Genomic DNA, 17,493 nt, shown 5'->3' on the forward strand with positions numbered 1-17,493 from the left:
AAATCAATCACCAGTGACATCCATAGTATGCTTTTATTCTATGGTAAACAGAAAAAAAAAAAGAGATATGGGACAATGTGTGCCCCTTCTGTCAAGTTCCCCAAACCCTCAACTGAATCTCCAGTAGCCAAACACGGGCTCGAATGCCACAGAGACATGGGAGTGCTTCTGCTTATGTAAACAGACAAGCCAAGAATGAAATGAGAAAAATTTTGTGTTACAGCACATAAAATATATTAAATCTTAAGGCTCAGAATTTTAAACATTTAAAAATGCATGTTCACAACCAGAACTGTTGAGCCTCTCTAAGCTCCCCAGGGCCCCCACTGAAGTTATGGATATTGTGGGTGAATATTCCTTAACACAAGTGTGCTCAGTGTCTCACACAAGGCCCATCTCCATCTGTGCCAAGTACCTGTGTAGCTTTGACACAGTGGAAAATTGGAGAATATTTCCTAAGAATAAGCTCAAAATCATGTGTTGGATGTTGCTCAACACCTTTTAAAATCACTGCAGATCTCTTGCTTAGCAACAGTCAGACAACTTTCCCCTGCACTTTTAAATTCTCTATGGAGTTACAAATCCAAGCTGCAGACTTTCCCCAAGAACTATGATTAAAAGGAATTTTGCGTCCATTTTAGTTAATTTCTAAAGGAGAAGTTTGTGATGCTTATGCATCAGCTCTGACATTACTTTTGGCAGCAATCATATTTTTATCTAATGAAAGAACAGTTATTCCTGACTATAGGACTGCATTAAGAACTAAAGAGCCTTTAAAGGAGGACTGCAAAGTACATTTGCTTCTCCATTTTGATGCTCTGTTGTTTCAAACACAAGCTCACTTTCCTGCCACTTTCTGGGTAGTGAGGCAAAAGATGACTCCTATTTTTTCCCTCCCACCTCCTCCTCCTTCAGCAGGTATGGTATGTTGGCTCTTCTTTACTTCAGTATTACCAGACCCTTGTTGGACGTTTCAGTTATTTACTGGCAACTTTACTGCCTGCATCTTTTTCAAAGAGATAAGGCTATTGAATAATTAGCAAAGACACCTTTTTCCCACAGGTTCATTAAGCATTAAGCTTCTTATTTCTATCACAATAGAGCAAAGATGCCCAGTTGTGAGGCCAAATCCAAGCCTGCAGACTCTGTACTGATAGGCATGAAAGCATTTGTCCCAAAGAGCTGACATTCTTTGAGCCAGAACATAATGTGCAAAACAGACAAGGACGAACACACAAAACACGATGTGAAATCTCCACGTGGACGCCGGCTGGCTGGGGAGCAGCTGCACCAAGGATTATTCACGCACATGGAACACTTTTGTGGGTCAGTTTGAAAACTCTGGTCTTAACTCACAGGAGAGACTCTTATAAAGAAAGGGAAGTTGAAATATCTTCCCTCTGCTCCTTTCCAAACTATATCACCACTGGCATTTATAGGACACAAGTATCTCTTTCACTGAAAAGAAATAATGGGGAAAGTCTTCCTCATTTGAAAGATGAATTTTTCAAAATGAAAACTCCTGTTAGGTGATTGTAAAGCTTCAGGTTTTTTGGCTAGGTGGTTTGTCCTAGGAAACACACTTTTCATTTGAAATGCAATTTCTTAGCTAGTTCATGTACATCACTAAAAATGATCCAATCTTTGAGCAAAAAGATAATCAGAAATAACTAAAACTTCCAGACCAGCACCCAGATAAGGAACCAACAGAGAAAGGACTCAACCTCAGGTAGAAAATGACACAGCATTCTTATTACTGAAGTGCTTTATTGCGGAAATGGTGAATTTCTCAAGGGAAAAAAACACAGCTTGAGGAAGAGGGACTAAATTATACTCAAAGAGATGTAGTCTGTTCTGGATTCCACAGATGATGCCTGGGCCAGAAGAGTGCTGGCCCGAGCTCCACAGCCTGCTGGCAGCACCTCCTGTGCCTGTCCCAGGTGGGGGGATCTCTGTTCAGCTGCTCTGCTCTCAGCTGGACTTCTCACAACACCCCTGGTGCGTTCCAGAACAAATGGAAGCCAGTGTGGTACTTTTTAAAAATGAAGTCTGACTAAACTTCAGGGAGACTTTTGTTTTCAAAGTCTGCATCAGTTCATTTACCAGCTGCCTTGGGGAGAATTCACTGAAAAAATTCCCTAATGGAAAGCATTTTATGCAACTATGAAACTGCAGAGTTGCAGTTTTGCCCAAAATCTAGAAATAACAGGTGCCTGCACAACTGGTTTTCTGGAGAGACAATGTGGACCTTAAACACCGTGTGTTACCATGCAGCCAGAACACAACAGAGAGTAGAAAGGACTAAAGACAGTACAGACCAGTCAATCATGATACCAAATACAAAACCTGGGCACTGTTTAAAACATAAATAGCAATTACTGGGACACATTACTGCATTACTCCTTTTTTGGGCCCCAAAATAAAAAAACTTCATGTCTTTGAAAGAATCTTGAAAACACTGAACTATCCAAGGCATCAACAGCTCACTTTTAGTCAGTGTTATCTATTTGTCCCCTGTTTCTGTGCTGCTCTACATCTGTCCCAGTCACTTTGCTTTATACTTCACATGCCATTTATCAAGCTGTCATATGAAATAAAACAATAACAAAACCAAACACCACTCATTTCATTTGTCTGCAAAGTGATTTACAGGTATTTGCTATTAGATTTCCTGCTGAATGAATGAACATTCCAAAGTTAGTACACTGTGTATTTCTAGCAGTAGCCAAGGAATTGGATTGATTAAATTATAAATTATGATTATTCTACAGCATCTGAATACTGAAGAGGACTTTTAAAAATTTACAAAAAATTGAGTCACTGAATTGGCTCTTCAAGAAAATAGCTATAATTTTAAGTAACACATGTGCAGTGAAAGAAATATATTACTAATATAAATGAGGTAAGTAAGTACTGTGGCCCCAACTAATACTAAAAAAAAAAAAAAGAAAATTAATTTTTTAGCATTCTCCCATCTGATTTTCACTGCTGTGCACTACAATAGAGTGTAACAATATTCAGGTTCATGTTATTCAATGATAACCCCTGTATTCAGACACATTTGATTTTCCTTGAAATCATCCAAGCAAAGCTGTCAGTAAGTTTTCATTTGTGTGAACTAACAGACACAGGAAAATGGCATGTCAGCATTAATGCAGACTTTCTAGGATAGAAGGCTTTCTTTCACATCACACAAGGAATCAAACCTGATATATTTGCAGTCTACTGAATTCCCTCAAACTTTCCTTGTTTTAAGGAAAGTCTCCTCTAGTGACCTTCTTGAAAGTAATCACAGGAAGCTGACAGCAATATAGGATCTAAAATAAATGCACAGTGTGAATCAGAGACTGTCCCAGAAGAACTTGTATTTTAAAAAATCCTTTCAAAAATGGCAAAGCATTTGAAAAAAAAATATGTGTGTACTAGACAGCAGGAGAAACCTGAAGTAATCTGAAATAATTTAGACTAATTAAAATTAACTTTCCGGTGCCAGCAAGATACTTTTCTGTATCTAAGTCAACTTTTGCACAAAGCTATAGCAGCAACTGGCATATCTTTGAAGACAGAGGATGCTTCATTGATTTTTTTAAAGAATTGATTAGTTCTGAACTTATAACATAAGCTGTTCTCATTTTTCATTCGTCTGTTTTGCAGAGTTTTGCACTAAAACGACCTGAAACTCTGTACTACATATTTCTGCAAGTCTTTGTCCATAAAAGAGCAAGATGCACCATGGCAGGTGCCTACAGATTTCAAAGTAGGGCACTCTAAGCTGTAGAGAGCAGGAGCTCTCTTGCTGTGTGCACTGGCAAACCAGTTTGTCAGCAGGACACAATTATGATTAAAAACCCCAATAAATCTCATCCCAAGTCACACAAAATGTTGTTTTATAATCCTTGCTACCTATGGCTTCAGTGTGGAAGCCAAGAAGCAATTCCAGCAGAGACCATGGCTGTGGGAAGTGAAAATCCAGCTCTTTGGCTCGCTAAGCATCAGACAAGGTTAACCTGTCATTTTCTAGGGGCATTCTGGCACCTGGAGGCAGGCATGTGGCAAGTGCCACGCTGCTGGACAGGTGTGCCACCTTTGGAGAGCCAAATCCAGATTCTTCTATGCTCTGGCATGTTTAGAAAAAGAATATAAGTACTGTCCAAGGTCGCTATGCCTTGCAGTTCCATGCCAATTATGCCTCCTAGATATCAATTTCCACATCATTCCTCTGTCTCAGAAGGATTCTCTGGGTGCCCCAAGTCCCTCATAAATTTTTATGTTGCTTTTTAAGTCCTGTAAGCCATTTTGCAGGTTCTGAAATTCTTCCTTAACTGATTAGGCCTGTGCATTTTCAGCTGCAAATCTACAATTATGGTGGAAAAGCATTACTTCCCAGACAGAGAGGCATGATAACAAAAAAAAGTCTCTCATTTTCCCTTTGTCTAAGGGTTTGATTACATGTTCTCAGGCAAATCAGATATCCTGAGATTCACTTGACTCATCCATGGAGCACAAACATTTTCCATCTTTGTCTTTCCGTAGCACTTTATAATCCCAGGATCTCAAAGCCAAGTACCAGGAGAAAATACAAAGTTTCTCCCTGAAGGAAAACCACCCGGTGTCACAAGGAAAGCTGCAGCCATTTTGATTTACAAAACTACACTGGGTGAGTGCTGAGTACAATCCAGCAGTCAGAGAAAGAAACTCCCAAAGATTAAAAAAAAATAACTACCAGAGGCAGAGATTAATATCAGTAATTTACAAATTACCTTTTAAAAGTGTTAAAACCCAACAGCAAGCCAACTTAACTTCCCTCTCAAACTTTCTTTCTTCTCTATCTTTCCCTTTAAATTGCTTCCTGTGTCTTTTATAATGGTTTCCTGAGGTTCTGATCACAGTATCATTGTGGCATCAGTCAACTGGAAGCATAATCCTGGAGATACTCCTTTTAAAGGATAATTTAGCTGAATTCTTAAATAGGAGAAGAAAATTAATTTCCTCTGACTTCATCCTCTTTTGAATAATGAAACTTGCACAATCATACATTAAAGAAATAGAATCTGCCAACTTTGAAACCTCAGTTTTTATCACTTAGATAATTTTCTGGTGCCTATCAAAGCAAAATTTTAAAAAATCTTTTTAAAAATCCAGTCACTGGGAAAAAGTCATTTTTTCACACTGAAATGTCTAAGTGTCTCTTCCCATCTGTACTAACAGGCACTTAATGAAGAGAAAAAAAACAACACAGAAATTCCCAGAAATGCCTCACATTTCTAAATGTGAATCAAACTAAAAACACCAAAAGACTGCACTATGTTAGTTTCAATCAAATGCTGATGAGCCTGGAAAGGTGAGAGGCTCCAGAAACGAGATGGCAACTTACTGCTTGAGGCAGACAGTTCTCTTGGGCTGGAGGACATCGGCTGAGCACACATCTGGCAGAGACAGTCCCTTCCATTAAAGGTAACTCGATCTCCTGGTGGAAATGGACGCCTGGAAAGTTCAAGAGAAACATGTATTTTCGCAAAGGTTATGCCAGAAATTTTCCTCTGTTCCCCATGCCTTGAGTTTTCTGCCTTCCCCCAGCGCAATCAATATTTTACAGAAACTCAGGCCAAATAGTTTCTGCAATGTGGCCTTGGCAAAGCCAGGCACTGGAAGAAATCCAATCCATGGATGCAAGCAGAGCAGAGGTTAGACTTGCCTTGTATTTTCATTTCAAAAAGATTATCAAACATATTTTATCTGAATAGAAGAGACAGTGAAATCTGCTAAGACACAACAGCTACATTTATGATGGTCTCAGTGTGATGTTGTGGATAGCAAATGATACAGAAGAGAACTTAAAGAATCAGAACTGTTCTTGAGGTTGGTGAAGGAATGTGGAGCTAGTCATTCATAAATGTTAAGAATGTGTGTTAGGCAGAAGTTGACATTGCTGTTAACTCTTATTTGGTGCCTAAATCAGAGGATGAACAATATTTAATAACTCTGAATCTTTAATAAGGAGTGTTAACTGCTGAGTGCAGACCCTCACCTCACTCCGAAACTGCTTAGCAAATCTACTGCTGATTTCAACAAAACAAAATATTTCATTTCCTTTCCACTGCCATCTCTAAGTGGGCCAAAAATCAGCAGCATTACTGAATTTCATTAGTCTATTTCAAAGACTCATCTTTTGTTCATTCAACATAAAAAGACTGATGCAAGTCAATGTACAGAAAATTGATGTCATGTTTCACATTGTCCCTGGGAAATAAAACTGAAATGTATGCATTATATGATTACCAAAATGCAGGAAATTCACACACTATTTAAAATCAGAAAACAATCAAAATTCTTTCAATAAAAAAGGGCTTGAAAAATGTACCAGGCTAAAGGACAGAGTACTTCAACTACTTATCAGAGACAGGAGTTTAAAATGCCACCTTTCTACCATCCACAGAGCCTTAGCTAACTCCTTATGACTTGATGCAGAACTGAAGACTGGTTCTTTTACTGGGGACAAGAAAAAGTGTTTGGGAAGAGAGGGAATCCCAGCAGTCCCATAGCCACATGCTCTTACGTGATTGTTTGACTGTCCTCAGAGCTCAAATGTAGCATCCAGAATTTTGCTTCACTTCACCTCTCCCACCAAGCTGGGCTGATCACCTGAACTCAACTCATGGCCATTATCTCAGTGTAAGCCTGACACTTAATTCTTTCAGACATGAGAGTAACTTTCTGAGAACAGGGAACTACATGTCATACAAAAGCTGTGCCCCCCGTATAAATGAATGGCATTTTCAAGACTTTTCAAGTCAGATCCGCAGCAGATCTTTTATAACAAAATAAACGCATCCTCAAGAGAAATATGTCTTGAGACTTGTGTCTCATGGCGATTCCTCTCCTTGTGTTTTCCTTGAACTGGGTTCCTGCCATGTTATTTGCAGGGATGACTTACTTGCAGACAGTACAGGCAAAGCAGCTTGGATGGTAAGTTTTCCCCAGAGCTGTCACTACTTCGCCTTCCACAAACTCCCCACAGCCATTGCAGCGGGTGCCGTACATGCGCTGGTAGTCCAAGGTGCAGAGATATTCTCCATTCTTAATAAAAAAGCCTCCTTGTGCCAGGTCACAGCCACACACTGGAAGAAAAAACAAACCACGCAGATTAGAAAAATGTCACTACTAAGGATGTTAGCTGCTCAATTGTATCAGTAAAAGGGTGAAGAGCCAGTCAAGGATTTCTGAGACTTGGCAGTTTTTCCACTGTAAAATGCCTATTCACTGAAACCAGAACACATCACAACCAGGTGCCTGTTTTGCTCTGAGAAAATATTCACAGTCTGACATTGGCATTTCTGGTCAACACAGAGACAGAAAGCAATCCTATCTCTAACAGCCAAACCCCATGAAGCACAAGTGCCATGGGAGATTGAATTTCACACTGTGCCTTTAGCTTGGATTGAACAAAGAACTCAAAACTACCTATTTAGTGTTCCCCTGTACCACCAAAAATTTATACCCAGCTCCTCCCAAGCACTTTGGTTTCTGGCACTCCTCCTGCTCCTCTGTATATTGCTGTATCTGTGTAATTCAGTAAGAAAAACCACTCTTCACAGCAGTCTAGCATGTTAACTCTGCAAGGAATGCCATCTCATCCCTCTTCACAAGATTCAAGTATGTTCAGATCAAATATCAGAAATATTCAATTCGGAGATTCTGAGTATTAAGGAAAAATAAGCAGTACACTAGATCCTTGCAGTTACACAGTCCTTGAAAAATTAAAATATGAAATACAGAAAGATTATCAAGGGGACTGGGTTCAATTCCTCTTTCTGCCACAAGTCCCAAGCACAATACTGTACCCAACATTCATTCTCAGTGCTTTTATAATGGCCTGGTATCTTATTAGCTACCTGCCTTGAAAATTAAAATGGCAAGGCATTTGGGGCAGGGATTGCAAATTTCCTTTGTCTGTTGCCCAGCCCTGGAGGTCTAATGACTGCTACTGTAACAACAATTAATAGAACAACAACAAACAGTACTAAAATGCAGCTTAGAAGGAAAGCAGTATCAGTACCAGCATTTTTCCAGTTTCACATTTCTGCACAGACAGTGATAATATTCCATGTGCAAACAAATTACATTTCATGGTGGCATTAAATCCACAAGCAGCCAAAACTCAATTATCAGTGACTGAGGAGAATTACAAAGAACTACTGTTAAGGCTCTGTTAAAATGCTGCAAAAGGTTCCAAGCTGGTTTTTTAGGTAAACCTCCAGAAAAAAAAAACACTTTCAGTCCTTCTTTTCTTCTACTGATCTACATTTTGTCTAAAATCTTATTTTCAAATTAACAATAAAATATCCTGTTAGACAGAAGGTACAGGTAACCTCTACACCACAGCTTTCCACTGGAGGTCCAGTGGAAAACCTACTTACAATAGGTTTGCTTCTCTAAGTTACTTTGGGCAGATCCTTACCATTAAATCATGTAGAAATGGAGAATTCTGCTTTAATGTTTAAAAGATGCTTTAGAAGCTGCTAAACTTCATGAAGTGCTATGGAGTACTCATGTGCCTGTGTGATTATTTAAATTGTAGTTTGTAATTTACCTTGTAGCTTCAACATCGAAGTATATCTATTTTTCAGTCTCAAGCTGAAGGTGCTCAGTATGCAGCTGGGTCTGCCTCAGGAGCCGCATGTATGAACTCTCTGGCTCTTTGCTATTGTGGGAACTCAGGGCACAGGGAATATTTCTCTGTCTGCTCCGAGGGGTCCTGATCTCCAAAGAAGCACTGACTTTGACCCTCATTTGTGGAGAAAGCTTCCAAGACTTCAAGACAGACTAGAGTCCACAAAAGTGTGACACAGATTATAGAGAGTAGTATAGTATGTCACTTGGGTGAGAAATTTAGGTTTTGGGATTTTTAGCATGTTGCAGATGGGAACAAGATAGAGGGCATAGGGCATTGTCCTGAGCTCCTTCTTCTTCATGACTTTGGGTGATGTCTTGTAATTGAGAAGAAAAGTCCACATTGCGGGCTTAAAAGGGAAAATAATCTAGGTGTCATTTCTTAATTGGATAGTTTAGTCTTAAAAGACCTTGTAACAAGAGATTGTTAGCCATTTTTTGCGGTGCTTTTCCACCACACAGAGTCTGGTACAGACGGTGTGCAAACCTTTAGATAAGATAAAAATAAACAAGAAGTTGAAGATGCAAAAAGTCCTGTGCGTCTCCTTTTCTTGACACAGAGCTGCTCCAGGAGGGTTTCCCCCTAACAGGGGCACCCCCAGGGAGGGGCCCAATGTGAGGCCCAGAAACTGATAGCTATGATCCCCAGTTCTACCAAAGAGTCACTTTTTGAAGAGCTCATTCAGTCACTGCGGCCCCCTTTACCTGCCCAGGCAAGATCTAATAAGCTGGGATGATCAAAAGTAACTTTCAATACCACCTCTGTTCTAGCTTCTTCTGAAAATACAGCTTCAGCATCATAAAGAGGTGGCACATCACTGTTTGCACAAACTACTACAAACTTGGAAGGAAAGGGATCATGCACACACAGTTATTAGGCTCTACCCCCTTTGCATGCATGCCCACAGGGATTCAAGCCTATTGATGAAAATGGGGACTAAATATTTTCCAAGTCTTTTACAGACAGCAATTGCTATTATCAAAAAAAAGCTTCTCCTGCCCTTTTCCTTATGAAGTCTTCTTTCTACCCAATCCCTAACTCATTCTGCAAATAACTCAGAATGTCTGCGTTCAATTCTCCCACACTGGCAAGCCAAGAATTCAGGCCCAAGCAGAAGGGCTCATGATGTGAGCCCCCAGCAGATTCATCGTCTCTGGCATACATGCAGCAGGAAGCACACACCAATCTGCAAGAATTAGAAACAAGCCCACATTACAACGGATTTTTGCAGTCAATTTAGCACATGTGTTCCTATCACTAATCACAGCTTTAAGCTACACGGGAAAAACAAGGGTCACCCAGACTGTTAACATCCATGGCTGGAAAAATGCTATTCCAGGCGGCTGCTTTCACTTCCAGTCAGAGATCAAATCAGAAAGGACAAACATGGCTGTACCCACACTCTATGTACAATGTGGTGTGTAACAGGGAAGGGATTTTAACAGCTTTTGTTTCTTCTTTTTTCTGGTTTTTGCAACTGTGCAGTAGTCCTGTCTCTGCCAATGTATCCCCTCAAGCTGACACATACTGCCTTAGCACACATATTTATGGCCACTATAGAAAAAACACCAAAAAAATGGGACAAATTGCGATTCTCTTTTATTAAAAAGAAAGACCATATGCCCACCACTGTCCATGCCTCAAGCAGCAGAGGCAGTGAAGAGAAATCAGCTGTGAACTCTACATATGTACAGTTCATTCTGATGGTGTGAACTCTACATATGTACAGTTCATTCTGATGGTGTACACAACTGCTGTGGTACACATATCATGTCATCAAAGAAAAATTTATACCTAAATGATGGCAGTTAACTGCAAACACAAAACTGGGTTTTTTCTTATACTGATGGGAAGAATGACTCTGAAGGAATTACTTTGTGGAGCCAACAGTGATGCACAAATCGTGTTTGAGAAGGCAAAAAGCAAGATGTATTCTGTAAACATCCATCACACAGAAACAGTTCTACAGAAGAAAAACATTTTCCCAAGATCCTTCCTGCTCAGTATGATGGGAGAAATTCTGTTTAACATGACCAAAACCCTATTTTTGAAACAGGAGACACTGGGGAGCATTTCTGTTCCCTAAGGTACCACAAACATAGAGACAAAAAAAAAAAAAAAAAAAAAAAAAGCCAGCATCTTTCTTTAAAGGAAAAAAGAAACCATTATCTTCAAAAGCTCTTGGAGGAACTCAGCCTTTCTATCAGAGTCTGTATATCAAAGAATTTCTTATTCCAAACAAACCATCCTGCCTCTTTTGTGAATAGAATAAGCTGGAATACAGTTCTACCTCCCACTGTAAGGAAAACACCCACCCACTCGCTTTTTCTGTCTTCAACTACTCTCTGGAGCTCCTATTTTGCATCCTTGGGGAACAAAAAGGTTGGAGATACTGCCAGGGCTGTCAGGGCTGCTGTCAGCTCCCAAAGCTACAGGGTCTGTCATGGACATCTGGGCTGGTCAAGAGCAATCCAGCCGCCTGTGGATCCAGGGACCTGGACCATTCTTAAGGTGAGTCACTTCCAAGTTTTAACGGTGATGATAAAAATGAAGATATCAGAGTTTTTCAAAGAGAACAAAAGCAAGATTTGATCCTACTGAGCATTATTTAGGATTTCCATAGCCTTATTGTCAGGGAGAGTTAAACTCCATGTTGATGTTAAGTAAAAATTGTTTCACCACAGAAATAAAATAAAATAAAATAAAATAAAATAAAATAAAATAAAATAAAACCACACCCACACAAGGAGAGTCCACAAATCTGGGCTCTCAGTCTGAAGATGTGAATGCTATTCATTAAGAAAATTCTAATGATCTACTTTGTTACTGTGCATTAAATAAGGTGCAAATTCAATTTCCTGTTGGGGTTTTATTTCTTTCTTGTATTTTTCAGCTTCATGGAATAATGGTGCTGTTTTCAAGCAGGGAAATAGTCATACAACAGTTATTCTTAGGACATAATGGATCTGTTGTTTGAAGGTAGAAAGGAATTTGGAAATGTTTCAGTTTATCACCTACATCCAAAAAATACACAGGGAAAATCTGTTTCTTTTTTTTCCACATAAGAGTTTAACAAATCCCATATTGTTGAAAGCAAGGTTCAAGTTCTTATTAAAGTTTAAAGTTTCTGCATTTCAAATGAACCAAGTTTCCTTCTGCTTTTTGCTCCTCTTACCAAAACTTTTCTTGGTGTTATTCATTTAAAGAATGAATATACATCCAGGCATCATCAGAAAAGCACATAGGAACAGTAAATCTCAGAGCTGTGCTGCAGCACTACCCTGGCAGGGAGATTGCAAGGCACCAGTAAGAAATGCATCCAGCAGTTTGCAAAAGCTGTAACAGAGATCCCAGTGACCATTTGTCACACTCCTGCCACTGGAGATTTTTTTCTGTCATACACTGATGGGAAATGCATTTTGATTGAAGCTATTTGGAACTGTGTCCAGCATTCCCAGTGGTTCTGGAATCTCTTCTCATTTCAGCAGACTGACACCAGAAACAATGCTGGGAAGTCAAAGCACATAAACATGGAACAAATACAGGAGACCTTAAAATCTGCTTTGGTAACTTGGTAAAAGAAAGGTTTAGCAGCTAAAACACCTCCTGAGCAAAAGACAAGATTGCATTTCTCCCTTCTTCTCCTAAACTGGTCTGAGATCCCCCTTGGGAAGCATCCTCTAGCCTCCAGTCAGACCTTTCTCCTCTTCCCATGAAAACCCCTGACCCCTTCAAGCATCCTGCCTGCACCACTCCTGAGTGCTGCTGTCACTGTGACACAAGTAGCTCTCAGTGGGGCACCTGATTGAAACCCCTGGGCATTCGATGCAAGCATTCACTCAACTGAAACCAAAAGTGATTTCTGAGTCTCAGATGAGCTCAGTTTTAACTTGATCAGCTTCCCAATCAATGCCATGACCCTGCCTTCAGTCCTCCAGTACTGGAGACACAAATAATGCTGCACTGGGAGTTGTTCCTGTCTGCACCTGACTTGCACAAATTTCAGTCCTTCTAGCAATCCACCAGCCAGCAGCTCGTACCTGAGCTCAACAGCAGGCAAACAGCAGCTGTATGTAGTGTAGCAATGTGACAGCTTCCCCACTGCTCCAATGAAATATCAGTGGATTGTGCACCAGGATGGAAACAATGGCAGGAATCATTCAACCATTTAAAACACCTTTCACATTAAACTAAGAACGAGATGGAGATCAAAGGCATTTACAGGTCTGTGGGAAATGAACCTTGAAGAAAAGGCAATCAGTGGAAAAATGTCAAAGTTTAGCCTCGGATCACTTGACTGTAACTATCTAAAGGAAACATCTCTCTAAAAAGATTTTAAATAAGCAAACCAGGAACTTAAGGATAGAACAAACCCAAACCTCATCCAAGCCAGGCAAATGAAGGATGCACCGACCACAAAGCCAAGAAACTTTCTGTATTTTTGAAAGGATGCTCTGCCCTGCTCATCAGGCACCTGTTAAGCATCCTGCTGCTCCTCTACTTCCAAAGGGATCCAGTAGGTTTTTAAAATCTGACATGGCATCTGTCAGCATTCATCAGTAGCAGCCAAGTAGTGCAATTAATTTCATTTCCTGTCAAATGTTTGGTCCCTGAAGAGACCTCAAGCCCAACTAAACCAAGATTGGTATCAATCACTTGTCATTAAATAGTATTTTAACCCCAACAGAAAAGTAAGGATCCACTTCAGAATGGGAAGAAACCAAACCTGAAGTGAAATACCAGTAGGGATCACTGCAAGAAGAACAGTCTTCAAGACACAGCAGCTAAGATATGTAAATGCAGAAATGGCAATTAGTCTCACAGCTGCAACTGAGGTTTGATTTCACATCAAGCTACCTTCGCTGGCATGGGAGAAATTTTAACCTCTGTTAGCTTCCCAGAAACAACAGATTCCCATTTCTACCTGGATCTTGGTTCAGTAATTCAGAGTTTCAAGTGATCTCATATAATTTCATGATGCTCAGGAAGGAGCACGTTCTACCCACATGTCTGCTATCACATCCACACATCAGTTTCTGTTCCAGAAGAATTGGTGAAAATGCAGAGATATTTTCAAACACTGCCCTGGATATCTACTACAAGAATGGCCTCATATTTTAACTTTCCATCTACTGACACTGAACTATTTATAGCACTACCCAGCAGCCTGTTTGCAGCCCCCTCCTGCTGCCACTGAAGGAATCTGATGACAGATCGAAGGTCAAAGAACTAATGATTTAAAACACATTCCAAACTGTTGATATAGTGTCTGCTTACATGACCCTGACTTCTTCCCAGTTCTTCAAGGGAGGAAGATCCAGTTCAAAGTCAGAGGATTACAGAGCATCCCAAAATCTAAACTTAGGAAGCCTCCCCCCTCCCTGTCAGGCTCATTGAACTGCAGATGATGTAGCCTTGGAAAGTCATCTCATAAAAACCCAGACCTGTGCCTGGAACCTAAACATACCACAGAGGATTCTGCAAGTTAAGCTCGAGAGACATCTAACTGAAGAGAGGAAAATTACCACATTTATTCCATGATTAAGAATCTTTTTTATGCCGATTTATAACAATGTTTTAATAGAAGTTTAATTTTTTTTTTCCCTGTGGAATACCCTGGGTTTGTGGAATGCTTCCTGGATGCCAAGACTTGGCTTTGCCTTATAATTAGCAAGATTATTAACAGGTAATTGCTGTTTGATATTTGATATCACTATAGCATGTGAAACATTGATACAGAGTGAAGCATTTTCACCTGACCTTTATTCCACATAATTGCAGATATCCCATTCCTGGAAGTGTTCAAGGCCAGGCTGGACAGGGCTTTCAGCAACCTGGTTTAGTGATTTGGCAACCTGGCCCATGGCAGAGGGGCTGGAACTATATGATTTTGAAGTCCCACCCACCCCAAACCATTCCATGATTCTGTGATAGTGAGGACTGAAAAACTTAAGGACACCATCCATATTCTTATGTCAGGATTGCTTATTTATGAGACTAAATTTTTGTTAAGTCTACATTACTATAAAAAGTCTAAGTTTACAAATTCATATTTGACATCATGAATCTAATATTTGAAACACTCCTACCACGAACACTACCCTATCTTGCTAAGATAATTTAACCAATCTCTCCATGTACCAAAATCAAGCTATGTAAACTTTTACATTGTTACTATGAAACCATAAAGCTTTTTCTGTTAAGCAATACAGTGTACTGAAACCAGTTTTTCCCTCTAACCCAAAAGATGAATCACAGGCTTAATAATAAAGCCTTATTATAGCAATTTTGCTATCCTCCAAGTTTCCTCTGCTAGTACATGCAATAGGGTAAAGTGAACTGTAATCAACTGACAATAGTAGAAAATTATCATTTGTATCAGATCACAATTTAAATCGAGATATTAAAATCTCTGCTCATGCATATTGTAATTTAGGGCCTGATTGATCCCACACGCATTTACATATGGAACAGCATTGCAGTGAGTAGTCTTAGTTTTTCCAGAAGTTATTCATGTATATAGATGCTTACAAGAAAAACTTTTACTTCTTCCTAAGCCACTTCTTAATTCTTGTTAATGGTAATGTTTATTTGAGACAAACCTAATGATGTCTCCAGCTCAACCTCCTCATCTAACCTTTCCTCCTCTCAGCCTGCTGTTTCCATTGCCTTGTAAAGATTAACAATTTGGTATGGTAAGAGTAGTGTACTCGGGCTAAAACAGACCTTAAAGCTTATTTATTACACCTGGAGGTAATGCAGAATCCTGTTAATTGTGCATTTGTAACACAAACCAGTATAATTCCCTTGCAAGGTAAGGGACTTTGTTATGAAACAGCCAAAGACAACTGCTCTGAATGGTGTTCCTGGAGCTGCACTCCTAAATGTCTCTTATCCCTCCTCTGTCCATCATTCCCCTGTTAACTCCAGCTCCCAGTCAGCTGCTGCCTGCCTGAAATTCTTTGCCTATCAGGAGGATGGCAGAGCTCACCTTCCTGGGGACAGCCACACCATTTTCAGCTTTTCTGTTTTCCTATCGGCTCTTATCGGGAGCCACAAATAGAAGCGGCCAGCCCTGGCAGGCAGACAGGACACAGCAGCTGGAGACACATGGCTCTCCAAGGCAGAGTCCCAGCAAGCTCCATCTTATCATGGGGGCACGAGAACACGTCCGTCAGTGGAGGTTTTACTTGTCAACTTTGGCAGGAAGCAGTTCCTCTGTTCTTAGAAAGATTCCAGAGATGGACAGAGCCCCAAGGTCCTGGGGAGGGTGATTGTCTGCTCACATTACGTGACGCATGAGCACATCCTGAGCTGGCTGATGCACACGCAGACGTAAGTCACCGTGCTCCTGCAGTGCCACAGCCACCACTGACATGCAAGCCAAGCAGTCAGGGAGTGCCTAATAGCCTCTGACACAACCTAGGGAAGCAGGACTACAAGCATATCAAATACACTTAACAGCATGATGTAAAAACAAAGTTGAGAGTGTGGATGGCAATAATAAAAAGGAATCTCATATAGACCAAAGAACAGGATCACACAAACTCTGTGACTCATGTGACAGCTTCATCAAGAAATGGATTTTTCCCACATCTTCTAAGTCTATGGGTAAAAGTTTAAACACTTTCAGCAGGTATGAAAACAGACAAGTGTGAGCTTGTTCAAGTCTTTCACACTACAGATGTGACTTGCAGTCTCAAGAACAAAGTTTAGTATACAAAAAAGAAAAAGATAACCAAGCCACCTGCAGATGCAGCTGATACATCCTGGTCCCAGTCTCTCCTGGTTTTGCTGCCTAACAACACACTTCATAAACTGAGGGGGGTCTAACTTCACCTCCTGTAGAGTTGCAGTCATGTAATATTAAAAACCCATCAGACTTAGAAGGAAAAAACCACTTACTTGAACAGCTGTGTCCCACTTGTATAAACCATATGGTCAGACAACATGCAATGTCAGTAAATAACTATATGGCTTAAACAAAAACCTCACTTAAATAACAGAGGCTAACAATAAACAAAATCTTCAGCTCACGTAAAAGACTCAAAACAGGACTTGGAGCAACCTCCTACATGCACCCCTCTCCTTTCTCTCTGTGAAGACAAATGATCTCTAAAAAGATAACACTCAGACAACAAACCCAAGTAATAAGGCACAGACTGAATGAACAGCATGAGAACAGTCTCTAACATTCAGCTCGGGCCCTTCTCAGTTCAAACTGGGTTTACTTTCCTCCATTTCCTTAACAAGCTAATGGTACAAATCACAGTTTCATTTCCCCCAGAAGGAATTATTTCTATAGCTCTCCCTTCTCTAGTGATCTTCATGCAAGCACTCACAAGGTCAATATTATTATAGAATCAAACTGTCATCAGGTTGGAAATATCTCCATAAACAGAAGCTACAATAAGTTTAGATATTCCTCTAAGGAAGGAAAGAACAAAAACAAGTAAGTATACTAGTAAATCCAGTCTTGCAACAGAATAGTCAAAACAAAAAAGCAGCTTATGAGTAAGTCACTAAAACACAAGTGAAAGAAGAAAGTAGACCTCACCCCTCCTAAAAAAAGCAAGATTAATGTGTTGTATTCATCAGGACAACAAATCCAAAGCCCTCCTCCATCTGCCCCCTTCTTTATCAGGAGGTCCTAAGGACACTGTTTGCTGCCTGGCCTGAATTACCATTCTCCTCTGTCTCAAAAGGTTTCAGGTGGCCTGATGCTGAAAATACCCTAATCCAGTATCTTCTGTAAACTGAGACCACTACTCACTATGGACAGGAACAAGAAAATAAACAAATTGCTGGTTTTGAACTGCTCA

General features: G+C 40.1%; 1 protein-coding gene across 20 annotated transcripts in view; it reads right to left on the bottom strand.

The window, feature by feature from the left end:
* Positions 1–17,493, bottom strand: part of ABLIM1 (actin binding LIM protein 1) — a 189,811-nt gene that overhangs the window by 80,351 nt on the left and 91,967 nt on the right. For all 20 annotated transcript variants that reach the window (XM_068198155.1, XM_068198147.1, XM_068198154.1 and 17 more), the window contains 2 exons: positions 6,935–7,118; positions 5,375–5,484 (listed from right to left, as the gene is read on the bottom strand). In XM_068198155.1, coding sequence (XP_068054256.1) covers positions 5,375–5,484; positions 6,935–7,041 — 217 coding nt within the window. In that variant the 5' untranslated portion in view covers positions 7,042–7,118. The remainder of the gene's footprint in view (positions 1–5,374; positions 5,485–6,934; positions 7,119–17,493) is intronic.

Source organism: Anomalospiza imberbis, chromosome 8, assembly GCF_031753505.1.
Source record: "Anomalospiza imberbis isolate Cuckoo-Finch-1a 21T00152 chromosome 8, ASM3175350v1, whole genome shotgun sequence".
NCBI classification, from domain to species: domain Eukaryota; kingdom Metazoa; phylum Chordata; class Aves; order Passeriformes; family Viduidae; genus Anomalospiza; species Anomalospiza imberbis.